At 39.7% G+C, this 27562-nt stretch overlaps 1 protein-coding gene across 3 annotated transcripts in view; it reads left to right on the top strand.

The window, feature by feature from the left end:
• Nucleotides 1–27562, top strand: part of MUC2 (mucin 2, oligomeric mucus/gel-forming) — a 97934-nt gene that overhangs the window by 11666 nt on the left and 58706 nt on the right. For all 3 annotated transcript variants that reach the window (XM_073554348.1, XM_073554347.1, XM_073554346.1), the window contains exons 6-29: nt 791–1007; nt 2654–2779; nt 4284–4401; nt 4652–4790; nt 4894–5004; nt 5989–6058; nt 6218–6355; nt 7264–7428; nt 7733–7827; nt 7911–8037; nt 8933–9188; nt 9288–9334; nt 10905–10993; nt 11203–11354; nt 13823–13961; nt 15384–15494; nt 16750–16929; nt 18365–18604; nt 19280–19436; nt 20169–20300; nt 21639–21786; nt 23632–23678; nt 24923–25120; nt 26444–26488. In XM_073554348.1, coding sequence (XP_073410449.1) covers nt 791–1007; nt 2654–2779; nt 4284–4401; nt 4652–4790; nt 4894–5004; nt 5989–6058; nt 6218–6355; nt 7264–7428; nt 7733–7827; nt 7911–8037; nt 8933–9188; nt 9288–9334; nt 10905–10993; nt 11203–11354; nt 13823–13961; nt 15384–15494; nt 16750–16929; nt 18365–18604; nt 19280–19436; nt 20169–20300; nt 21639–21786; nt 23632–23678; nt 24923–25120; nt 26444–26488 — 3247 coding nt within the window. The remainder of the gene's footprint in view (nt 1–790; nt 1008–2653; nt 2780–4283; nt 4402–4651; nt 4791–4893; nt 5005–5988; nt 6059–6217; nt 6356–7263; nt 7429–7732; nt 7828–7910; nt 8038–8932; nt 9189–9287; nt 9335–10904; nt 10994–11202; nt 11355–13822; nt 13962–15383; nt 15495–16749; nt 16930–18364; nt 18605–19279; nt 19437–20168; nt 20301–21638; nt 21787–23631; nt 23679–24922; nt 25121–26443; nt 26489–27562) is intronic.

The raw sequence follows: 27562 nt of genomic DNA, 5'->3' as shown, positions 1-27562 counted from the left end.
CTTTTAGCTCATGCAGCTTATCCAAATATATACCGCTACCAAAAGTCATATACAAAATGACAGTGTTAGGATAGTCCTTTCTGATATCTATGCGTGTGCCTGGGACTGAGCTGAGTGCTGTGTTATTAATGGCGGCGTATTTGAAATCTCCCAGATTAATATCACTAACATGAAGATACCATCATGATTATGATCACGCTCCCTTCTATATCTACAGATGTAGCAACGGTTATGATGACACATCACCATCTTGACAACTTGTCATAGAAGGTTATCTTATTGATGGGCATTGTCCCGTATAAGGAAATCTTCGTCCCCGGGTACAGTTTGGTTTAAAATAAGAAATTGCGCTCTACCCAATGCGCATATAACCACCGATGGGTCTCCACCACTGCTCCCGGTGTGTGGCACTGGCTGTGGTGCTGATGTTACATCGACAGCCAATCAGAGAGCTCGGAAACTCAGCCAGAGAAGATAGGACACCCCGTTCTGAACCACTCAGATCATTGATTGACTGCCACGCTGTAGACATGACGTCAGCGCCACAGCCAATGCCAGACACCGGGAGCTGCGGAGGAGACGGTCAGTACAGCACGGTTTGTTTTTTTTACACCAAACTGTGCTCTGGAATGAAGACTTACTGGAAGGGTTGACACTTGAAGAGGATTAAGAAAACATTGCTCAATATCAAGTTGGTTTCCACTGATTCTAAACAAAATATATTGCTTCATTTTACCATGTAACAAACATGTAACTAATGTTAATAACGCCATGATATTTTCTCTCTTAGCGTTCGTTGTGTGAACTGCACCTGAGCAATCAGGCATTCACAGATTGTGAGACCCTCCTGAACACAGAAAGCTACATCCAGGCCTGTATGCTGGACATGTGCTCCTGCGATCACTCACAAGACTCCTTCTGCCTGTGTAGCACCATCACTGAGTATTCCAGACAATGCTCTCATGCCGGAGGACGTCCAGGAAACTGGAGAACACCTAACCTCTGCCGTAAGGATTGCTTTTCTACTCCCTTTCGTAACCTGTCAGCATTCTTGTTTATTTAGTAAACTCTTAGATTCCTCATAAAATAATAATTTTGGGGAATTTTGTCTTTGATATTCCATCGTTTTTTTTCCTCGGAATGCGTCTTTTGTCACAAGGGTTTGTCTCCATACAGTCTGGCATTGGATATTGTCACAATGTGTAAGGTCCTGTTTACGTCTAAAGGGGAATAACTTTTTGCATTCATTGGCTTGGTATAAGATGACATCTCTCATTTTCACTGTGTACATTTTATTTACCGCCATGATCTATGGATGACATAGGTAGCTCTTTGTCATACAGTTGTACACTACAAAAACTTACGTCGGAGGTATTATTCTATACGTATACGTCCAACAGTTGCCCTAAACAAGACATGATGAGTAGATCTAATCACAAAATGTACGTTATTCATGCAAGTACACACTGACGTGATCAGATCCTCATATAATATAGACGCATTTAGCCCTTGAGCAAATCGACATAACCGTGATTCTTTTTTTGCTCTACAGGGTTGTGTGCTTATCGATAGGTAGTTGCTAACTGCTTGCCTTTTCTGTGGCGAGATGATCTCTCTCGGCTCAGAGGACTGGTCCTGGTGGTGATTTTCCTGCTTCCTATGACGTCGTCAGAGCAGTTCCTTCTCTTTTTCTCTGCTCTGTTGATGGGACGTCACCGTCGACATCATATTGATTGACAGGTGACTCCCTGCTGCGTTAGGCTGAAACAGCTGTCAATCAACATGACGTCGGCAGTGGTGTCCCATCGATAAAGGAGAGCAGAAGAGGAGGAAATGTTCTGTCAATGTGATGTCACAAGAAGCAGGAGAATTACCACTAGGAACCGTCATCAGCAAGCGCTTGGAGACGAGAGAGATCATCGCATTACAGAACAGGCAGGTAGTTAGCAACCAGTTAGTTAGCAACTACCTGTCGTTAAGTACTTAGCCCCATTAAACAAAAAAATTAAGTCATGAATAACCCCTTTAAGTAGTAACTGCACTTCAGTTTTTTTTCATAAATTAAGAGTACAAGTGAAGATAAGAAACACTGAAGTATATCTGATCTTCCTCACTTATCAGTCACTTCTGATCTCCCTGCACTCATCATTCATTCTCAAACACTCTCAAAAACTGCTCAAATCTGTCTTCACTGAGGGATCGCATTACACCTGCTCCAAATAAAAGCTGATGAAGAGGTGGAGAGAGAACCCAGAGGAAAACAATAGCAGAAAGGAGAAACTTCTGAGGCTTCTAGTACTTTGGAATAAAATGCCACAAGTGGAGGAGTCAACTAATCTAATGGCCAGAAATAGTGTTATTCCTCATGAACACACACATGACATGTCATTCTGAAAAGTCACCGGAGACTGCAACTACAGTTTAAAGCTGAAAGTCAAAGAGAAGAGTGCTAAAAAACAGCAAGGACCCACGATTCAGAGTTACTGATAGTGTCGGTTTGTGCCAATGCTGATGCTTTCTTCTAATATCATCATACATAAAATAAAAATATAACTAAAGCCACAAATTGCAATTAACACAGCATAAAAGTACAGGAAGAGATGGATCAGGCTCTTACTTAATATCTAACATGACATTTATCTGTGTTTTCCAGCTAAGCAATGTCCGGCAAATATGGTTTACCAAGAGAGTGCTTCTCCTTGTAAGAACTCTTGCTCCCATCTGGAGATACACAGCCTGTGTGAGGAGCATTACATGGATGGCTGCTTCTGTCCTGAGGGTAAGTCAAGAGAAAAAATATATTGAATTCCTGCTATGGATAATAAAAAGAGTGATTTACTAGTTCTGTGCAAACATCATAAAACTGCGCTGACTATACAAGGAAGTAAGCAGATACAATACTAGCATTAATAGTAAAAATCTATATATGTTACCTCTGTAACAGTTTACCACTATGCAGTTTTAGGGGACAACTTATTCTGCTGATTGATCTTTATGGCAGTCTGAGTAGGGCCATCGACTGTTTATTCCACATCCGAGAAAAATGGTCCGATTACTCTAATCAGACTTTGATCTGAGTGGCATTAGTTTTTCTCAGACATGGATAGAAAAAAAAAAGTTTCTCCGCCTTCTCCATTCTGTCAGTCCATGAACATCGGACAACACTCAGATGTAAACATTAAGGGTGTCCGATTTTTTCACAGATCCATAGACTTGCATTGCCGAATTTGGATCAAAAACAGACATGTCTCTGACTTTTTTCCACGGACCACTTGGTCCAAGGGAAAAAAATCATACATGTGCACAGCCCCATAGAATATCATAGGTACGAGTGCTATCCGTGAATACCACCACAGTTGACACTCGTCCGAGAATATCGGCTGTTTGCACAAGCTATATTTTTTGTATTTCCAAAAGTGTCCCAATCTTCACCTATCTAAAGTTCAGATTTCAGTTTGTTCTTGGGACTGGAGAACATTTTCTTGGTTGGCATGTTGTCATTTCAGTGTGCGCAGGGGGTGGCTGAATGGCTCACTTCTATAGCTAAAGCAGCCCCCTCTTATTTTGTGGGCTAGTTTAAAGTGATTTTCCCATCTCCAAGATCCTATCGCAATATGTAGAGGTGTAATAATAATAATATTAAAAAATGCCTCCATTTGGAATTGTAGTATAGTTTTTCTAGTTCACTATGTCTCTTTCCTCATGTGTAGACATTGCAGGACCTTAGGTAGCCATGGTTACGACCACTAGCAACTAGCTAACTAATCGTCACCATATCAGTAGTTGTAACCATGGATACCCAAGGTCCTGCAATGCCTGCACATGAGGAAAAAAGCAGGGTGATAGTGCCTGCACTGAGGTCTCTCTTTTTCAAGGTTCATCCATGTTACAAAACATCATATATGATGGTCACATAGAAGTATGATGATGGAAGGGGAACATGCCAACAAGCCCTGTACCCTGCCGCTTTAGAATAGACCATGCAGTTGAATATTCCAGAAGTAGAGAAGTTGCCCAATTTTGATTCTCTGCTTATAAAGTAATACATTTTGGTGTTGTGATAGACAGCAAATGGACAGTAGAACAAACATAGTAACATAGTAACATAGTTAGCATGGCCGAAAAAAGACATTTGTCCATCCAGTTCAGCCTATAGTCCATCAGGATATATCCCCAGATCTACATCCTTCAAAGTAAACAAAGTAAAGTAAGAAGGGGAGTAATGTACTTTACTGTAAAACGCAAGACAGAACAATAAAATATTTTTTATCGACCATTTCTAGGCACAGTACAGGATGATTATACCAATAAGGGCTGTGTACAAGTCAGTGAGTGTCACTGCAAGCATCGAGATACATTATATGCGCCTGGACAATCTGTACAGACTGACTGTGATCAATGGTAAGGACAGAAGTATGAGACATAGCCAGATGCTCTCTATGATTTACCTACCATAGTCTTTGTTTTAGACTTGCGCTCCTCTGGGAAAGTGATGACATTTCTTGCAATAAGTCCTTTAATTAAATACCCTGGCCAACGTAGTGGCTGATAGGCCCACAAGACCTTTCAGATATGTTGTGTCTCCAAGTTATGCACCAGTTTAAACTTGGTTTCTTGAATAATAATCTTTTCAAAACTATATAAATTTTAGCCATTGTGCTGCTGGAAGATGGAGTTGCACGGATCGCGCCTGCCCGGGAGTTTGCTCCATTGAAGGAGGAGCCCATTTCAACACTTTTGATGGAAAAACCTTTACATTTCATGGGAACTGTTACTATGTGCTATCTAAGGCAAGGAACTTAGAGTTATGTTAAAACTATCTATCTATCATCTATCTATCGTTTAAAAACTTTGCCAATTTAAGTGACTATTATTATTTATTTCCCATCCCAGGAGTTTGCAAGTGACTCACATGTCATATTAGGTGAGCTGACACCTTGCAGTTCCTTGGAGAGAGAGACCTGTCTTAAGTCTGTTGTTTTCTTAGCTGACAACAAAAAGAATGTAAGTATGTTATATCAGAAGATGTTATTGGTTTTTACAAAACTGATAGAAAGAATAAGGAATCAAGGCTGTACTTAACTAACTCTGGACCGCCTATAGCCGAAAAACCTCTGGGCAGTCTGCATTCTACTCTGCAGTGATGTTTCAAAATGTCAGTGCATGGTAGGCAGCTGCACGTGATTGTACAGCAGTGGGAAGCTGGCTTTCACACACAGCCAGACTCCCCACAGAAAAGGTACAGATCTTTACGATTTGGACCCAGAGGTCTCAGGACCCAGTCAGTTTTGCTAAGCAGCTAGCAGGCTGCATTTCCACTGTAACTGGGGCTAAAATACTGTACCAGCCCCAGTTAGAATGAAAAACAGTTTAAAAAAATGAAATATTGAATTACCCCCCCCCAAAGGTTACTGGTTACAGGTGTGCACAATATGTGAAATTAATGGAAAATAAACAAATAGATAGAGCAAGAAAAAATAAATTAAATGAAACCGCTGCCAATCCAAATGGCTGTTACTAGCCCTGCCCCATTTAAAAAAAAAATGTGTGTGATATAGAAAAAAAATTGTTATAGAAAGGGAAACATATTTTCAAATATACTTTGGTGGTCCTTTGGGGTCATTATTTATTTATTTTTTTTTACCAGACACGTATTTTCTTTATTTTTCCACCGATATCACCTAATATGTGCGCAAACTGTAAAGCGCTGCGGAATATGTTGGCGCTATATAAATAAAAGATTATTATTATATTGGTAAAATAAAAAAGAAAGAAGGCAATGACATAAAATAAAGTCCTTTATATTATGAAAAAATGCAAGAATTATTTGAATATCTGAACGAAAAATGTTTTGTTTACACCTCTTTACACCTCTGTACATGTACAGAAAAAAAAAATGTGCCTGGTCAGAAACGGGGGATAAATGGCCTGGTTTAAAACTGGTTAAAAAAATATGCTAAAACAACTAATTTAATTTGATTACTCTAGGTTGTGGTCTTCAAGGCAGATGGAACAACGCTATTCAATGAGCTTAAAATAACCCTCCCTCATATCACAGGTAAAGAACACAAATAGCAGATTAATTAACAAGATATCTATTCTGCCTAGGCAATAAAATATTTAGAATTAAAGAGGTAAACTGTGAGAGAGAATTGGGGGTAAGGTGGTGGCATCTTAACTTCAAAGTCATCATAAGGATTTTTCTGTTTTCTCACAGCCAGTTTTACAATTCTGCAGCCGTTGGAAAACCATATAATTGTTCAAGCAGATAATGGCCTTCAGATGCAGATTCAGCTGTCACCCACAATGCAGTTATACATCACCATGCCGAAATCTGCCAGGGGCCGACTGCAAGGTATCGCTAATGAAGAACAATTTTTGTATCCACTAGTTTACTGTTTCTTTGGATCCTTTATAAAATTATCTTGACATCTAAGACAAAGTGATCAATTTTGTAGCAATTGCAATCCCATGGAAATGAGTGTCACAAGTTGTATTCCTTTGTAGTATAAAGCTAAAACTAATATAATCCAGATTCATATCTGACCCTAGGAAATTTCTACAATAAACTACAGTGATACCTGTGCTAACCTCTCCTATGAAATAATATATGACGTTTTTCACATGTCACCACATATCACCACATATCACCAATGTAAAGTTTCTAAATGTTGACCATTGACTTTACTAAAGACGAATCCATACAGAAGCCCAATGTATGGTCATGTGAATACAACATTACAGTCACAGCATGAAGGTCTCAGGTGGCAATTAGTTAACAAGCTTGCAGAAAAAATTACTAGCAAAGTTCCTTCAGAATCTGATTAGCTTCAGTTATTCAGATCTTTCTTCAGATCTCAAACATAGACCTGGTATGAAATTAAAAGTGGTGACATTTTTTTGAATGGCCTTTGGCTAGTCTCGAGCCATGGCAGCTTAATGTATTAACGATCTGTAAGAAGATCGATCTTGTGCAACCCTAGATAGGTCCACCAGTCTTCGCCACCATTGTCTTGATAGTATCAAGCCATCGAGAAGCTCGTTCCTTCTATTCTACCAACCATGATGTCCTTCTCCGGTGATTGCTGTCTTCGTATCATGTGTCCAAAGTAGGCCAATTGTAGCTTTGTGATCTTTTCTTCGAGTGACATGTCTGGCTTGATTTGTAGGCCTGGTATAAAATTGAAATATGGCTCTTAATATTTGTACTGCTTTTTAAGCACATTGTTTCAAATGATCTTAATGATTCACTGTCTTGTCTAGGTCTTTGTGGAGACTTTAATTCCAAGGAAGGAGATGACTTTAAAACATCTGGAGGTCTAGTGGAAGCCACAGCATCAGCCTTCGCCAACACTTGGAAGGCCGATGCCAGTTGTCATGACGCATCTGACTGGTTGGACGATCCTTGCAGCCTCAGCATTGAGAATAGTACGAATACATTTTGCTTTTTTTCATTAGGATGCTAAAGATTTTATCTAAGATCAAAGTTTTACTACGGAAAGCCTTTACTTTAATAAAGATAGGGATACAAGCAGAGTATTAAAGGCAACACTACAAATAGGTAAAAAAAAACAAAACTGTATGGTTAAAAAGTCTGATCTACCTCCAGATCTACAGTGTTTGAAACAGATTCTTACCTCCATTTTATAATATAAAGATTTTAGACATTAGGTTATTTTCTTGCTATTTTCCCGCTATTCAAATACTTTAATCTTCTATTTTTATATTTCAGAAAACTATGCTGACTTTTGGTGTTCCAAGTTGGAAAATGATGAGTCTCCCTTTGCCAAGTGCCATTCCACAATAGACCCTACTGAATATGCAAAGGTTGGTTGTAATTTTTTGTGTCCAATCTCATCCTCATCTGTTTTACTCCACACACTAATTTCATCTCATTTTTCATTCCCCAGAGGTGTCGCTATGACTCGTGTAACTGTAAGGACAGCGAGCACTGTATGTGTGCTGCTCTCTCCACCTATGTCAGAGCCTGTGCTGCTAAAGGGATCATTCTGTGGGGATGGAAGAACGGAATCTGTGGTAAGAACATCCTAATTGGCCAATTTTATAATAAATTGGCTTTAACCTAAACCTTCATCATTATTCATATGTGCATATTAAGAAGAGAGGGACCCATAATAAAATAATCTAAGGAGGAGAACCCCACCTGATTTTAGCCATCTTACTTGCTTTTTGGCCACCCAATTTTTGTCCTTTTTTTCTCCTCTGTTTGGATCTATGCGGGGGTGGAGCCTTATAAAAGATAACACCCATGAGGAACTGGAATTACATCATGCTGAACTAGAGGCTTTGCTCATCACCCTCTCTATGGTAGCATTTAACAAGATACTATTTTTAGATATTTTTTTTTACAAATAATTCCAGTATGCCTAGTTCTACAGTAAATGAAAAAGTACATTATTTTCAATTGTTTCTTTTTAAAATGTGTTGAAACCGTATTGCATAATGAAGTACATTGATGGCAGGAAGAGAGAGATTGAGATAACATCTTGAGAAGAATTTTTTTTATATATTATCGACTTTTAAAATTACAAGGCAAATACAATTTATTGTTTAAAATTAGTGCTGAGTGAATGTACTTGGATATGATGTTACCCGAGCATGCTCGAGTGCTAAGCAAGTGACATAAGCGTGCTCAAATACTATGTTCGACTCCCCGCGGCTGCATGTCTCGCTGCTGTTTGACAGACACAACACGTGCAGGGATTGCCTAACAAACAGGAAATCCGCACATGTGTTGAGGCTGTCAAACAGCCACGAGATACACAGCCATGGGGACTGGAACATAGTTTTTGAGCACGCTGAAGACCCTAGGTTAGCACATGAGCGTGCTCATATAACACCTTATTCTACCACGTTTGTATTTGAAATACAAAGACATAAAAAGTTTTTTTCCCCCTTTGATTCCCTACAGACATGGACATTAAATCATGTGTGTCTTCTCAAGTTTATCTGTACAACTTGACCACATGCCAACCAACATGCCAATCCTTGGCAGAGGGAGAGAAGTCTTGTGCCAGTGTGTTCACGCCAATTGATGGATGTGGGTGTCCAGAGGGAGAATATTTGAATGAGAAGGATCAATGTGTAGATATATCCCAGTGTTCCTGCTATTACCAAGGCACATATGTGGATCCGTTAGACGTCATCTACAAGCACGATGAGCGTTGGTACGTGTTTCCAAAGAGCCTAAACTGTTCAGCGCAGTAAGTCATAGAACTGCAGCGTTGGTAAGGATTAATTATCTTCTCTCTTATTTTCTAAAACAGCTCCTGCCATAATGGGAAACTTCACTGCACCACCCATGTCGATGAAAGTGAGAATATGTTACAATTTTCTTTATTTCCTAGAATAATCTTTCCTAGTCATTTAATTATTGTGAGATCCTGATTTTCCATTAGCTTCCACAACTGCAATCATTTTTATCAATCCCAGTTAGCCTTAAATAATCTGATTACAATGCAGTTACAAGCAAATCCAAGAAATCCAGCTGACAATATTCAGTTTTTCTATTGCATTCCCATAGGGGAAGCAAAACATTACATGGTGCACGCTACAGTCAATAGGTTGAATTTTTGCAATGCACAGACAGACTGGATTCTCTGGAGGGCCCGATTCATTAAGTTGTTTTCACCAGAATTCTGGAGTAAAACACTATAAAAAGTAGTCAAGCTTTTGAGAGATGAGAAGTTACGCAAAAATATTGTGACTTTTGACATTGCTATGCCAATCCCGGCCAACTGCGCCAAAATGGGAGGAGATGGGGCATGGCTAAGGCCACCTATCTAATTCATGAAAATGTGTGCCTCTTCGGTAGTGTAAATTTTGGCAGAAATGTTCTCCAGTCTGACTAGAGTACATCTTTGGTGGAGACGCATGACATTTGTTAAGATGCGCCTAATTCATTAAGTACCATACAAATCTTAAGGAGTCAGATGCATCGTACTCCTGCACACCCCTCATTAAGACTGACATATACAATGAATTGGCCCAAAACCTCTCAATTTATTTAAAAAAACCAAATGATCAATTCATTAAGACTTGCGCTATTCACATCAGTCTTAACGAATGAGTGTAGTGGAATAAGATGCCCTAAACTCAGCAAGAAGAGCATGCTACATATTGAATTAAGCACTCTTACAAATGCCAAGTGCAAGGGCTGGTGGTTGTTTTTTGGCATAACTTTTCATTAAATCGATGGATGGGTGGAGCAACAACTTAGTTGAGCAAAAATATTGCGACTTTTTAAGCTTAGTTATTCCAGATTTCTGGAGTAAACACCTTGATGAATCAGGCATGTGCCTCTCACATGGTCAACATGTCAAGGAGCCATGCGGATAGTCCATAAGGCCACCCTTTTTTTTTTTACAAAGTAAATTATGACTACAGTGAAGAGTCATGAGACGGACAGGTTCCAGTGCTCGGCTGATGTCTCTGGAAGGTTGTCCGTTTATATATAAGGGCTAGCTGTTCAGGAAAGGGATAGGGATATGATTGCTGAAATAATCTGTTTCCCAGTTTATGACCTGGTCGTTAAGGCCGATATTACACTCTTGACTTCTCACTGTGAATTCTATTTAATATTTATCTGATAAAAATGAAATGTTAATTATTCACCAGTGAACATGATCACTAATATACCAGGTAATACAGGTCCATCCTATACCCAGGAGGTTGGCACCACTCTTGTCAATGAGCTGCAACTGGTATTGCAGACTATTCCCATGCACTTGGGCTGCAAAGCCAAGGACATCTCATCATTGACAAAGGTGCCACTGTTTGTGGAAGAATGATGACCTGTTTTACTGTCATGCAACCATTTTTAGTAAATATATATGTATATATATTTCACCTGTACTACATACTCATCCAATGTCTCCTCACAGCTTGTCCTGAGAGCAAAGTCTACTTCAGCTGCAACAATCACACAGGTGTCTCCATACACAGGAGCTGCAAGACTATGGGGGTTGATTACGTAAGTTGAGTCTCTCTCACTATTTTTATTAGTATAATTATTATTAGTGGTGTCTTAGCCTTAGCATTATTTTTTACTACTATGATTGTTTATTTCTTATGAGTTCTTATTATTGTTTGTATTATGTAATTATTAGTAATAAAAATAAATATTATGTTGAATTGAATTGTAAATCCGGAATTGAATCATTAGTTTTTCCTGTAATACAGTTCCAGACAGAGTGCATCTCTGGATGTGTCTGCCCCAATGGACTTCTAGATGATGGAGCTGGAGGTTGTGTCCCTGAGGAAATGTGTCCTTGTATCCATAATGAAGACATTTATCCCCATGGATCACAGATTAGAGTGGACTGCAATACCTGGTAAAATGACAGATTATTAGACAAAGTTATATCATGAAAAGCTAAAGATAAAACTTTAAGTAGTCTTTGGTTGCTCAATATAGACGAGCCCAAGGAGTCAGCTCCTCTAAAGAGCCAGGCTTTATGGGGACGATTCCGCCTTTGGTTTTCTATGTCTCATTTTTTTTTCCAGCTGTTCTTAATTTGTGGCATTTTTTCAGTGACTTCAAAAGGGCTCAGAGTTTGACTATAAATCTGCGCTTAAAGAAGCATTTCCATCCTCTTAATATATTGAAACATCATATTATACAGCACTGTGTACTTACAATTGCTCATTTTGCCTTTCTACCCAGATTATTCTTCTCTTTTCTATGACATCACATGATTAAAACAGACTAGCTGAATCCTTCTAAGCTCCATGTAGAAACAGGAAGTGTCTTTTCCCTGCATAAGTCATCATTAGAACTACTATTCTACATCACCGTAAAATTCTTGAGGGGTGGAGCAGAGCAGCTGGGTCAGGAGTTGAAGAGGTGGTGGAGCTGCTATACTGTGATGAAGACTTGTAGTTTTATTTGATGACTCATGCTGGGAAAAGAGACATGGTACTCAAGCGCCCGTCACACACAGCGATCTCGCTAGCGAGATCGCTGCTGAGTCACAAGTTTTGTGACGCAACAGCGATCTCACCAGCGAGATCGCTGTGTGTGACAGCTATCGGCAACCGGCCCCCCTGCCGGGTATCACTGATCGCTGTTGAAATGTCTGGATATTTTTGGGGTCGCTGGTCTCCTGCTGGTCAGCATGCGTGTGACAGGCGGGAGACCAGCGACCAGCGAGCATGAGCTGGTAACTAAGGTACCCATCGGGTTTCTAAGGGGGCGCGCTGCGCCTAGAACCCCGATGTGTACCTTAGTTACTAGCGCGCTGATGCAGGGAGCTGGTAACCAAGGTACACATCGGGCTTCTAAGTGCTGTGCGCCCCTTAGAAACCCGATGTGTAGCTTGGTTACCAGTTCCCTGCATCAGCGCGCTGGTAGCTAAGATACACTGCGGGTAACTAAGCGATGTGCGTCGCTTGTTACCCGCATGTCGCTGGTTCTGATTGCTGGTGAAGATGCCTGTTTGACAGCTCACCAGCGATCACATAGCGACTCACCAGCAATCCTGACAAGGTGATATCGTTGTCGGGATCGCTGGTGAGTCGCTATGTGTGATGGGGCCCTTAGAAAGATGCAGGTAGTCTGTTTCCAATCACAAGAGGTCATTGACCTAATGGAAAAAAAGAAGTACTAGTTGGGTAAGGTAAAATGAGCAGTTGTAAGTACACAGTGCTATATAATATGATGACTGCAATATATATTGGATAAAAACTTTCATGGACATGCTTCTTTAATGGTAGACACGACCCATCTGTACATTCTTTACATGATTTTCAATGTTATAAAAACAATCAGAAATGAAAATGTGGTGGTGAGGACTAGAACAGAAAGGGAGAAATACACGAGATCTGGAAGAGGTTAGATGAAGTAGAGCTGGATAGACCTTCCAATGATTACATCATGGCAAGTCAGTAATGAAAGGTTGCATTTTTGCTTGAAGTTTTAACTGGCAACACTTGGGCTTACATGGATTCCCATTGATCATGTTCCTATAACTACCTACAAAAAACATGGGATGATTTGTGCAAACTATTTTCTACTATTTCTTAATAATAAATTTGCCTTTTAGAGTCTGCAGGTCTTTCTTAGGTTATTCTTGCTGCAACTGCAAAAAAAGGCAATAGTGATCAGAGTGAGGTGCATGATCATTTCATTGTTTTTTTGCCGCAACCCCTTGCATCCCCCTTATGTACACAACACTCACCCATAACAGCTAGAAAGTCACATTCTCTTGCAGGTCTAAAAATATTTGAAAACCCCACACGAGTGGCAGAACATCTATTTTTAGGCAAAATTTGCAACAGGGTCCTTTACCTACCATGTAGGGAAGTTAAAGACATCAATCAGTTGAGATTGTTCCACTGGGACTAATTTTGATGTTATTTGCTGCCCCCAAAAATCCTATGTGCCTTATCCTTTAGATATATTCTGCACTTTACTTGACAAGGGGGAGTGACCTATTGGGAAAGGGTGTGGTTTCACGCAAAAGTTGGCTTACGTTACAAAGTTGTGCACTAAAATTTGTGCCAAAATGTTGGCACAATTTTTTTGATACAAAGTGTCCCCTTTATTGCAGTACCCCCATAAGTCAAAAACAAAAAAGTGCATAAGAGATTGACTGCCTCTCTCTTGCATTGCATAAACAGACATTCACCTGCAGGGTCTATCTGGAATTCCCTTCATTGGTTGATTGCCAAGAATTGGAAAAACCAAATTCATGACTGTTCCTGCGTATGTAGAAAAATGAATGAAGAAGATTCTTCATGGGATATTAATAATGCTAGTAGGAAAATGAGATATTCTAACCAGATGTTTTCACTTTTATAGCTCGTGTAATAGAGGAAGATGGACGTGCACCAATGCTATATGTTATGGAACATGCACAATCTATGGAAACGGTCATTACATCACGTTTGATGAAAAATTTTACGACTTTGATGGAAATTGTGAATTTGTGGCGGCCCAGGTAAGAAATAAAATTGTAATGTAACTATAATTAACAACTCTCTAGTGTTTGCTCCTGTCGCTCTAGTATTTGTTCAGCTATTATTATGCACTATGTTATTATACTGTAACATTCTCAGGTTTGTCACTCGCTAATAGAATATAAGGCATTTGTCATATTCTGAATTCCTACACATTACCCTACAATGGAGAACCCTGCGAGCTGAAGGTGGGGTTGTATTTAGTATGGCTTTAGAGGAGGTGAAAGATTATTATTTTTTCCTTCTTAACTTTTTAAGTAAATATTCTTCTGGAAATGAAAGCCTATATTAGTTTCTTTCAAAATATGTACATATTATGGCTGTAGAAACCATTCATATCTAACAATAGCTCAGAACTAAGTGCAATAAACTAAAATGATCAAGTGAAAAATGAACTGCGTGGTGAAGGCATGAAAAGATTAATTTGTGATTAATGGGTTAACCACTCAAATTAAAAAGAAAAATTAAAAATGTAATTTTCTAGCAGAACACATTGTGGCAGACTAACTAAAAGTGGCCAATTTTTACGCTGTGTAAACTGAGACTACATAAAATTTATAAAAGTGGTGCATGCTGAATGGTAAATTATACTCATCTCTAGGGCTCGTGCGGACGACCGTAATAATCGGATGGGTGCTATCCGTCATTTTGATGGATAGCACTCGTCATCGTGTTATTCTATGGGGCCAAGCACATGTCCGATTTCTGTCTTGGACAGATTCAATCCGGGGATAAAAATCACAGCAGGCTCAAGTTTGATCTGATATTCGGATCACACTCTGCCATCGAAGTTAAAAATTTCCACAGGCTGACAGAACAGAGAAGATGGAGACATTTTTTTTCTCCATCTTCTCTTCATACGAGAGAATAGGATCACACTATGATCAAAGTTTGAGAATGCGATTAGCATAATCGGACTGATTTCCTCAAATGAGAGAAAATACGGTAGTGTGACCCTAGACTTATACTAGATAGTCTAAATTTACACCACCATTAGTTGACACATTTTGTATCAAAAATTTGCTCCAAAAATTTTTGGCACATATTTCGGTGACCAACTTTGTCTCTCAAGCCAACTTTTGCATTAAGCCATACTATTTCCCACGTGGCCATTCCCTCTTGGCAAGTAAAGTGCAGAAGGTGTGTAAAAAAACATATGATAAATATGATGCAAAGCATAAAGGATAGTTTTTTAAGCACCAAAATTCAGAATTCTCTCTTACTAGGTTATAAAATGGAATATGGATCTGTCCCAAGGGTCATGTAAAATGCTGACTAGTCTACACAATAAGTATTTAAGATTGGGTCTATCATGGTATAAATATTTGTTTAGAATTGACTCATGCAAAGTGCTTTCCGTCACATTGTTACAAACCTGAATAATGTCACTTATGCAATTGCAGGATTATTGTGGCTCTCACAATTCTGTGGGAAACTTTAGCATAATCAGCGAGAATATCCCATGTGGCACAACCGGTGTTACCTGTTCAAAGTCTATAAAAGTCTTCCTTGGGGTATGTACGTTGTTACCTGATGATTTGGATTGTTGTTTTTTTTTAGACATTCAATTATTATTAAGCAATCTCTATATTATTTATTCGTTTATTGTATTTTTTATTTCTACAGACATTGTACTTTGTTTTTTCTTATTTTGCATATATTCTTAGAATATTAAGCTGGCATATATACAGTATTTAACATTTATGTTAAACATTTACCATCACTAATTTTTAATGTCAAAATAATACAAACACATTATTACATTATATCGAGCCAATGATGAAAATATGCCAAAAAAAAGTAACAATGTTGTCTCATCACATATAAACTAAAGTCTCCAAATAAAAACTACTCTTCCCTATGGTTTTTGCCTTGTTTTCTGACTTGGTTGTCCTACTGGGTTTTCAGCTGAAGGTCAATTATTATATTGTGAAATACAACAGCAAAAATAGTATAAATAGGGACAATAATATAGAAGTTTCAACTCTGCCCCTACTTATGAGAAATCCATAAAGACCCCAAAATTACAGTCTTACAAGTGAAAGATGAATGTCTTTAGGCTAATTGATCCAATCTAGGTTATATTACTATACAAATGGGAACTTGAATTTAGTATTGTCTATAGCTCTTATACGTCATTTTATATATAATTACACCATTAAAACTTTAGGTGGTGGGTCCAGGTTATGGGAACACATATCATAAAAGATAGTCTGTGCCAAGCTTATGGAACCAATGGGATGGGAATTTTAGTGTATTGAACCTGACCAGTTCTTTAATGGCTCAAAAGGTTCTAAGGGGGTAATGTTTTATCTTGTGAAGAGCGTCAAGCTGGCGTAAGGAGACTTAGAGGCCATACACTGCTTCTCAGACCCTAATTCAGAAGCCTCTCGCCTAGCCATATCGGATATCCTACTTTGCACTGACAAAGGGCAAACACCTAGAAACACTTGTCTTCAAATAATGTATCTTGTTTGCGTTTTTTTACCCTAAGTAATATGGCAAGAGTTGCTATTGACTTTTAGGATTGATACCCCAATGGGTGGCACTAGAGTTCTTGTCCTTTTCCCCTCTTTATTAGATTTGTAACAATGGAACCCACTGTAGAAGACCAGACCAGATGACACTTCCACCAACCTCAGTTGTTGGTCTCTAACAAAGCTGGCATGTGTTTCTAATCTTGAACAATCTAAAATTCTAAAATGCAATAAACTATGTACAATCTGAAGTAACAGTGTATCACTCTGCTGATATTTTGTTACCTTGCAGAGCACCGTACTGAAGTTAGCAGACAAGCACATAGAGGAAACAGTTGGTGAAGGCGCTAAGTCTGTGAAATACCTAACCCGCGAAGTGGGCATTTATCTGGTCATCGAAGCAAGCAATGGAATTCTTTTAATTTGGGACAGAAAAACCACTATTTTCATCAAGGTGTCTCCAGCATACAAGGTAGGGAGATAATATTCCTTACACCTTTCTCCCATCTACTCATTGATTTTCCCCTCTGCAAATCCCTTCATTGCCTCCCATTTCCCCAAGATATCCAGCTAAAACTACTAACATGAACCTACAAAGCCGCCCATAATCTGTCTTATACCCATATCTACGAATAAATCTATCAATATGGGTCGCCCTCCCAGGGCTGTTGGGTACTCGGTACCGGGCCGGTATCAGTGGGATGTGTCACAGCAGCGGTTACCCAGACCGTGGCCCTGGGCGCCCAAACGATAGGAAGATGTGAATGGTGGAATGTAGTTAGATGAATAGTTCGTGACCCCACCTGTGGTGTTCGGCAGGGAGGTGTTAAGCCGACGCTGCATGCAGATCAACTGGGACTGATGGTATGATGCAGCAAAGCTGTAAAAGCTCCCCACAGGTGAAGCTGTAGTCCCAGGGCAGTGTAGATGTGGTTGGCACAGGGATGTAGCGGTGCCGGAAAGGTAGGAAGCAGACAAGACACAGCGGGGTGCAATTTCTGTACCTTTACTTAATAACTGCAGTCCAGGGTCCTGATTACAGATGGTACCGGAGCAGGCTAGCCTGGAAGCAACTCAGGGATTCTCTCTCAGCAGATGGGCTGTGCAGTCTCCTTCCTAGCGCTTATTTGAGGGATCTCCAGTACCGAGTTACACTGAAGTTCCTCCTGTCAGATGTTCCCAAGAACTCTACTTGTACGGCAGACAGCTGTAGCCTGTTCCAGGGACTCCTCACTCCTAAGTCCCGGCTCACTATCAGTGTTGCTGTTGTGCCCTCAAGTCTTAGATGGGAGCATTGCATTTACAGCCTTTTACTCCTCTGGTGTCTGCTGTAGGACCATCAGTGTCCATACAGCCGTGGAGACCAGGCTCCAGTTCATGTGCTCTTGCGGGAGACAAGCTTTTCCTCTCAGCTCTATCTCAGCGCTCCTTCCTCACGTCTGCACACTTCACCCTCCGCAGACTAACTAACCACTCCTTCCTCTTGGCCCCCAGAGGGCACTCCTCCCCTGAGTTCCGGTTAAGAGCTCCCCCTGCTGGCCTGGAGTGGAACTGTGTTGCATGCATAGATAAACTTCGAGAGAGACCCGTCATTGCCTCTAAGCCTGGCATTACCCTCCCTGGAGGAAGGCAAAGCCACTGTGGCAGCCATACTCCTGGGGGCGCCACAAATATCTTCCAACATGTAATCTCTGGGCCCCTAAAGACCTCCTTTTCTACTCCACACTCATATGTTTCTCACCTAATGTTTCTCCTGAGTATCTCTAATCCTCTGGAATTTACACATCAATTTTTTGCACATTAAATAAAGTAGAAACATGTCCGAACCTACCTCATACATCTCTATGAACATATACATTTATGGTAACCAAACTTATTTTTTTTGCCTTTTTTTCTTTTTGTTCTAGGGAAAACTTTGTGGTTTATGTGGAAACTTTGATGACAATGCACAAAATGACTTTAAAACCAGCCATATGTTGCAAGTCACTGATGTGTTGGAATTTGGAAACAGCTGGAAAGTTGATTCATCCTGTCCTGATGCTTCAGACGTAGTCGATCCCTGTAGTAAAAATCCACATCGCCACTCCTGGGCAGAAAAGCAGTGTGGACTTATCAAAAGCCAAGTTTTCAAAGTCTGCCATAGCAAGGTAAGGAGATGAGACCATTGTGTGTCATGTATGTACAGTACCAAGATTTTCTTCTGTAGTAATGCAGTGACTCTAGAGCATTGCTTCTCAAAAGTATTAGGCTGTCGTCACTTGTAATGCATCACAAATTTCGTGATGAGGCAGAGGATGCTTCTTAAGTGTTGGAGGGTCAGTAGAAGAGACTCGCTCTTAGAGAACATGGCTCTTCTGTCCTGGCCAGAATTATCCAAGAAGACAATCTCCAATACAGACTAGTACTAAAACAGTAAGCTAAGTATCTTCTCGAGAGGCAGGAACATGAAGACTAAAGAGTCTGTGACTGATCCTGGGAAGACATTGGCGCTGTGCAAAAGTAGAAACAGACAGAAGGAGACAGATGACAGAAGAAGACCCCTGTGCAAGAACAATATATTGGCCCTTTACGGTCCAATAGGTCATCATATAATGCACAATCCCACATGCTTTGGAGCCAGAAGTGTCCAACTTTACCGATTGGGACCCTGCATGACTGCACAATTGCACCAGCGGCTTGTGCGTTCTTGCCGCTGTGGTTGTCCCTGATGATATACCTCAGATCCTTCTTTTGAATCCCTCAAAGTGAAAATATTTGTGAGTTATTTTGAAAATGTTTTTGAAAAATTCTAACTGACTGCATCAACATCAACTTTCATTTAGGTTGATCCAATACCCTTTTACGAGGCCTGTGTACTTGACGCCTGCTCATGTGACACTGGTGGAGACTGTGAATGCTTCTGTACTGCAGTCGCTGCATATGCTCAGGAGTGTACCAAAGCCGAAGCCTGCGTCTACTGGAGGACACCAGACATATGCCGTGAGTAAATCATTATCTACCATTAGTTTGGGCCCACACTTTTTCAGTAGCCGGAGGGTTTAGGAGGAATGTTAGTAACTTAGTATGTCAGTTGATAGAGATAAAGGACTCTTGTCCAAATGTTGAATGAAGCCATAATACAGCATCTATGAGATATTCTCCCCAGAAATTTTGTTAGTCCGGCATCATATTGGTCCTTGGGTTGTATTTTAGGATTCTATGTGAGAGCACTTTCTGTATGAATGTGTTGGATCACCGATATAAACAATATAATTTATGGATTGTTTTGTGAACTGGGCCGCCATAAAAAGTTGGTAAAAATAAAAGGAACTAGAGAATGGAAGGACTCTCATTGCCAATATATACGAGATCTGTGTTGTACAGCCAAAAAGACTAAATGAAGAAGGAGGCGACGGTGTATGAATGGCGCCAGTACACTTGCATGTGAAAAATGAAAATTACTTTATTAACTAATCAAGGAGACATTAAAAACATTAAAAAGCAAATAAAAAAATTTGGAGGGGGGAAGTGGGTGTTTTGGAGGAATTCCTGATTTGGGCAGGTGCAATACCAGAATGTTATGAGGAGCTTCAATGTCCCAAATTTTGCATTGTTAATATTGGTAAGTTTGGAACCAATGCACAGATGTGTTGTCCATTTAAACAGCTACAAAATTTGTCAATACACATAACCCAAAAATTGACTGGAAATTTTTTTCCACATTTATTTCAGCTATATTTTGTGACTACTACAACCCTACGGATGAATGTGAGTGGCATTATCACCCATGTGGCAATCACAGCATACAAACCTGCCGCTCCATTAACAATGTCTACACCAATGTCACCATTACTTATCTGGAAGGTAAGCATTGTGCTATATTAAATGTAAGCTTCACCAATAATATTTAGGTCGCAGGTCTATGTTCTTTATAGTTATGTTTAAAGTATTAAAGAGATATACCAATTCTAGCAAATTCCATTTTGTCCTGGTAATAATATGAAGGACACCCAGGTGCTTGATCGTTGGAGCAGAAAACTTTGATAACTCTACTTTCACTGCCATGTATCAAACATCATACATAAAGATTTCTGTTCAATGACTTTAAGCAGAGGACTTTAAAGCTATGAAAATAGGTTTTATTTAAAAAAAAATGGAATACCCCTTTAAAAGTAATCTTTGCACTGTAATAAGCTCTCTCTCCATCCATACTAGTAGTGAGGATATAAATTTACTTACAGCAGATTGTTGCAAATCAATTTACTTGTGTCTGAACCCGAAAAAATAGCCATTCAGAAAAAATTATAAAATAATTCAATTTATTTAGACCATACAAAAAAATGACATAAAAAGCGATATTAATAATGGGGAGGATCATACAGCGGAAAATAATGGAAAAACATATCATGTATATGGGTATCAAATACATGGTCAAAAAAGCTCAATATTAACTGAGTATTATCATTGATATCAGTATAAAAAGATTAGTTGAGTAGAGTGAAGGGAAACCCAGAACTCTGAAGTACGTTTCGCCATTAGCTTTCTCAAGGAGTCGAAAATGACGAAGCGTATATCGGCATTCTAGGTTCTTTTTCACTCTGGTCAACTACTCTTTTGATACATGTTATGTCTGAATCTGAGAGTTAGATCTACATATATATATATATTCGTTATCATTTTATATATATAGTATACCATAGTGGGATAAAATGCAGATAAATAATTGTAACTGTCAGATGCAGACATAACATTTATTAAAAGAACAGTTGACCAGAGTGAAAAAGAACCTAGAACTCTGATATATGCTTCAACGTTTTTGACTCATTGAGAAAGCTAAAGGCAAAACGTACTTCGGAGTTCTGGGTTCCCTCTAACTCTACTCAAGTACTCTTTTGATATTGATATCAATGATAATACTCAGTTAATATCGAATATTTTTGACCATGTATTTTATACCCACATGCGATACGTTTTTCCATTATTTTCCTCTGTATGATCTTCCCCTTTATAATTTTTGCGTTTTATGTCATTTTTTGTATGCTCTACATGAATTGAACTATAATATATATTTTTTTATAGCAGACTATTTATTTTCTGTAGGTTTTTATCCTTTAATAACTACTCATCCTCTATGTGATTGATTTAGTTTGTTGTAGGTGTTGTTTGTATATGAATACAATATATAATTGGTATTTTTTTTAGGTTGCTACCCTACTTGCCCAGAGGATCGGCCCATATTTGATGAGTCGAATAGAATATGTGTAACTGAGGAGGAATGTGGCTGTTATATTAACAATACTCACTATGAGATTGGTGAAGAAGTGCCACCTACCGAAACATGTACCACTTGGTAAGAAATACTGTTTCCTGCAAGTAACGGACTTTACCTACTAAAAAGACAAACTATTGATACACTTGGTTCCCCTGTAGATCATTATCATTTTCACCTTATGGCAGGGCTAGTATTCAGTAATGGGCTAAAATTCACAAATATGTTCAACAGAGATGCACATCACTCTGTGTAAAGATAGGTGCCTAGATAAGATACCGCTCCTTACTAAATTCTGAACAAAAATCTGGCACTCTTTCAGATTGCAAAGAATAAGTGTTTATTCAACTGGGAATGCTTCACTTGAATAAGTACTTATTCTTTGTATCTGAAACAGTCCCATATTTTTATTCATAATTCACAAATACAGTCTATAATTATTGACAGATAAATGTTAATCAAAGGGAAGCAGTCGCTAAATTCATATAGTCCCAACCACATGCTCAATTAACCAGATTTTGGCATTAAGATTGGAGCCTGGTATGGTTTTCTCTAAAATGCTGTGGGATTTAAGGGGATACATAGTGTGAAATAGTTGGGAAGAGACCTATAGGAAGAGACCTGACTAGTCCAATATGACACCAAACTGACATTTCCCCACCCAGCTACAGTTAATTGACAGGTCTTTGCCATGTATGTACATTACATAGAAAAGCACATGAAGAGAAAATAAGTGCAGGATAGAAGCTGAGCTGATATATGAGCTAATGTAGATAGCAGTACCATATATGCACACATCTTTCACATCCAGCCTATATTACTGGGAGAGACACTCATACAAGAGAAAAATTGATACTTGAATCCGGCTGAAAATTGCATATCCAGAGGTCTTAAAAATAATGAAATAATGGAGAGTGAAACTGCTTTTGTATTAACTAGAGTTAAGTGGAATCTGTCATGGAAGTATATTCTATTAAAGGGGTTGTCCACTACTTGAACCACCCCTTCTTGATCAAAATGTTTGACCCCCATAAAATAAAAAGCCTATAGTCACCTTCAATGCCAGCACCGTTATCACGGTGTCAGTACTCACTCTTCCCAGGGCCCTCGTGCGGTGTTGTGACGCGTCACGCGGACTCTCAATCAGCGCTGGCGTCACTGTCTTCCCCTTCGGACAAATCGAACATGAGCAGGAAGTCAGGACTGCAGCTGATTTCGGACTTCCTCTTCATGTATGATTTGTCTGAAGGCGAGGACAGTGACGTGGGCACTGATTGGGCATTGGCTTTACGTGTCACAACAACAGCACAGAAGCCTTGGGAGAACAAGTGCTGACACTGTGACAATGGCACCAGCATGAGAGGTGAGTATAAACTTTATTATTTTATTGGACTCAAGTGAGGGGTATGATAAGAAGTTGTCCAAGTAGTGGACAACTTCTTTATTCTGCAGATTTAGGGTTAATCTATAGGTTAATAGAGTTCTAAAGCTGCTCTGCATCTGCACTTAGAGCCCCGCTGCCGGGAGGAGATTAACTTTATTCCTCCCTGAAGCCTCAGGCTTTCAGTCATTGAGGCGCGGCCAGCGCGTGCTCAGTCACCACTCTGTGTATAGAGAGTGGTGACTATAGCTGCACCTCCGGCACTAACAGCTCACTCATCATTAGAGCTTCAGAACACTATTAACCTGCAGATTAACTCCATATCTGAAGGTTAGTGTTTTTTTTACATGACAGATTCCCTTTATCCACTAAAATTTCTCATGTGGTGTCCATAGTCTTTCAGCAAATTAACATGTTTAACAGATGTAATTAATATACAGCAGATGCTCCGGTGCATGAACAATATAACAATATCATGGAGTATTTGTCCTTTATAAAACCTACAACAGACATCATTGCACGAATACATTTGCTTTCTGTTTCAGCATCTGTACCACAGACGCAAAGGTGACCTGCAGCTACAATCAATCAGGTAGACGGAGTACTGTCATTATAAATCTTGTAGCATGTTTGTACATTACATACTTGGATTTTATGAGGGGCTGTTGAACTTCTGTAGATCAGGGCTCTGTAGTTCAGTTTCACAGATGTTTTGTGATCGATAAGCAATTATTGGTAATTAGTGATGAGTGGACGTGCTCGGATAAGATGTTATCCAAGCACTCTCGGCTGCTAACCGAGTGTCTTCATCGTGCTCGAATAATATGCTTGAGACCCCGCCGCTGCATGTCTCGCGGCTGTTAGACAGCCACAACACATGCAGGGGGCCTAACAAACAGGCAATCCCTGCATGTGTTGTGGCTGTCTAACAGCTGCAAGACATGCAGTCGCGAGGTCTTGAACATATTATTCGAGCACGACGGAGACACTTGGTTTGCATCCGAGCATGTTCAGATGACACCTTATCCGAGAACGTTCACTTGTCACTATTGGTAATGAAATGAAAGACCAGCATTAAGACAACGTCTAAAGGCCATGCACATGATTGGCTAGAATGTAGCCAATTAGCGATCCTTTAGATCATTCCTAAAAGTGATCCAGCCAGATTAATCTGTCGGATCAGAAAGACAGTTTGAAATAAAAAATAAAACAAAAGCAAGCAATATTCAGCCTATTATACCAACAGAAACTGGTGAAAATATCCAAACCTGATGAAAATCATTCATTCCTGCAGACTTTTATCTTAACTGTATGGGCATCTTTAAGGGATGATCCTGATGACAAACTTTATTCTAAGAGGCATATGATGCTATGTATCAGGGGTGTTTGAAGGATTACGGTATATAAAAGGGGGATTATGGATATTGGTATACCCATGTGCCCATATTATGACAATACTATTAGATTGCCCTTATGAAGAACTTGCACCTTAGCAGTGCCATGATAGCCAACAAATAGTCTGTAAAGTGCCCGCTATACACATTGGCGCCCTCTAACATAGCAATGGGTTCAGTGGCTATGTGAACGCTACATAAATAGAGGTGAGTGTAGTGGCATAATGTGTAGTGGTGGTCGATGACCAGGAATGAGTATTGGGTATATTCCTGAGAATCTAGAGTATGAGATCACAGCCAACATATTTGGCTATTCAATGACTACTGCTAATTATTAAAATTTTGTGAATTAAAAGACAGCGATGCCTTCCATGTCATACCATTATGATTCTATATGTGGTAAACAGATTTTAGCAATTTAATTTCCACTTGTTGATTCCAGCATGTTTCTGTATCATCAATGGAACAAGATACGAAGAAGGTGAAATCATATCCAAAGAAGAGCAATCTGGAATTTGCATTGAGATAAGATGTGAAAATGGGACAGAAAAGGTATATTTCGAAGTCTGCCCTATGTCGGTACCCACCACTACATCAACCACTACCATTTCTACTACTCCTATTGTATCCACCACAACAGGTAATAATAACTCAATGGCTATCCTTCTCCGGTATGTCAGTACTACAGCTCCGTAACTGTTGAGACCAAGTGGAAAATTTGCTAAAATTGGTTTTGACCTTCTAAATAAAAAAGTTGGAAATTGTTGTCTAAGGCTCTGTTCACATGTCTATTAGTTATTCATTTGTAATTCATCAAATACTTGAACACAAAAACAACAAAATAGAACTGTAACAAAAGTATCAAGAAGGGATGAAAAATGGGAAGCAAAGTTTCCATTTTTCAGTGGATACGTTGAAAAATGGACACTGTGATTTCCGTTTTGCATCAGGTTCTCGCCCTTTACTGGAGCTGCCTTACCTGTTTTGGGTAAGTACATTTCTAGAAAAATGGATCTTTTATTCAATGATATAAAGAATGGCCATTGGTTATGATCAATTTCCCATGGACTGCAAAGTTAAAAATGGATCCGTTTCCTAACCATTCTTTTGGCTGGTCAAAAAGATTGTGTAGACTACGTTTTTTTGTTCCAGACATAAAATTAATATCAAAAGTAAAGGAGGCAAACAGAAAACATTTTTAATTCTTATGTTCCCATTCAGGTAAATATGGTCTGGTCCTAGAACATTTATATTTCTGTTTTGTCCCAAAATGGATCCAAAAATAGAAATAACTACAGGATATGTGAACACAGTCTTACTATTTTTCAGCAGAGGTTTTTCATAACCCAATCAATAAATGTCCTATGGTTTATAACTAGAGATGAGCGACTTTGCCTTTTTTTAGGGTCGAGTCGGGTTTCATGAAACCCGACTTTCTCAAAAGTCGAGTCGAACGAATTCGTCCGACTATTGGGAAAAGTTGGAGGTCCGACTGAAACATGAAACCCAATGCAAGTCAATGGGGAAGCATAGTCGTCAGGGAGTGAAGGACACCTACATGCCGGACCGCGTTTTTAAAGTGCGCAAAATCTCTCTCTCCGGACACTGCACATGTCATCTTGTTGCCCACAGTGTGTGTCCTTGCTCATTGGCTGAAAAAAAAGTCACGTGCTGAAGAAAAAAAGTCACGTGCAAGCATTCTGTGAAATCCGACTATCCGACTTTGGCGCTCGAGTCGACGACCGCATGGCCGCCCTCACGCTATGGTCGGGTTTCGCTCGGCGAAGCCCGACTTTGGCAAAAGTCGGCGGCTTTTGAATCTGACCGACCTGTTTCGCTCAACTCTATTTATAACTAATATGTAATATAATACTTTAAAGTATAGAGGTTTCTTGCTGGCTGAAATTTTTAATTTTCACTAACATTTTTTAAGAGAAGATAAGAACAATATTTATTTTTTCAGTCATCACCACAACTCCATTGACATCAACACCACCTCCATCTTCAAGTAAGTACTTACTACTAATGTAATTATTATGTATGAAGTATTGCATGTTTCACATAAACCAAATTAGATAGTAAACATAATTTTTAATACATTTCTACAGTCAAACAGATTTGTTAGCACCTTGGCTTCTCCAATGTTATTCCAGCCAGACTGGTGCAGCCGTATACTTAGCTGTGACTGGTACTGGTCCGAAGAAGGAAGCTCCTTCATGCTCCTGATTATAGGGGTCCGTGGAATGGATTATAATCAATCACACATAGGTGGTCCTGTAAGGACCCCGTTACACATAGCGACTCACCAGCGGTCCCGACAACGATATCAACTTGTCAGGATCGCTGCCAAACATGCAGCTTCACCAGCGATCAGCACCAGCGACAACGAGCGCTAGCGTCGCTGTGTACCTTAGTTACCAGCGCGCTGATGCAGGGAGCTGGTAACCAAGGTAAACAGCGTGTTTCTAAGTGCCGCGCGGCGCTTAGAAACCTGATGTTTACCTTGGTTACTAGCTCCTTGCATCAGCACGCTGGTAACTAAGGTACACATCGGGTTTCTAAGTATCGCGGGGCACTTAGAAACCCACTGTTTACCTTGGTTACAAGCTCCTGCTCGCTGATTGCTGGTCTCCCGCCTGCCACACGCAGCGATGCGTGCTGGCCAGCGGGAGACCAGCGACCATAAAAATGTCCTGGCCATTCCAGCACGATACCCAGCGGGGGGGCCGATCGCTGATACCTGTCAAACACAGCGATCTCGCTAGTGAGATCGCTGTTGCGTCACAAAACTTGTGACTCAGCAGCAATCTCGCTAGCAAGATCGCTGTGTGTGACGGGGGCTTAAGAGTCAGTGTGGAATTTTTTCACTGCAGTAAATTGGCTTAAGCCAGTTAAGTGTTTGTTCCCTTCCTCTAGATAAGTTAGGCTTAGTAAGTATGAAAGGTTGAACTTGAAGAGCTTATACGTATTTTTTTGAGCTACTATGAATGGAGCTTATTGTTCCCTTTTCCTTATGAGGTTAAAGACAACATTTTGGCAAAATAGCTTGTGTCATTTTATATATAATTTTCACTAAATATAT

The sequence above is a fragment of the Dendrobates tinctorius genome, unplaced genomic scaffold, assembly GCF_039654945.1.
Source record: "Dendrobates tinctorius isolate UK_male_01 unplaced genomic scaffold, ASM3965494v1 ptg000211l, whole genome shotgun sequence".
NCBI classification, from domain to species: Eukaryota; Metazoa; Chordata; class Amphibia; order Anura; family Dendrobatidae; genus Dendrobates; species Dendrobates tinctorius.
The sequence above is the reverse complement of the archived record's forward strand: the minus strand, read 5'-3'. Positions and strand labels throughout refer to the sequence as shown.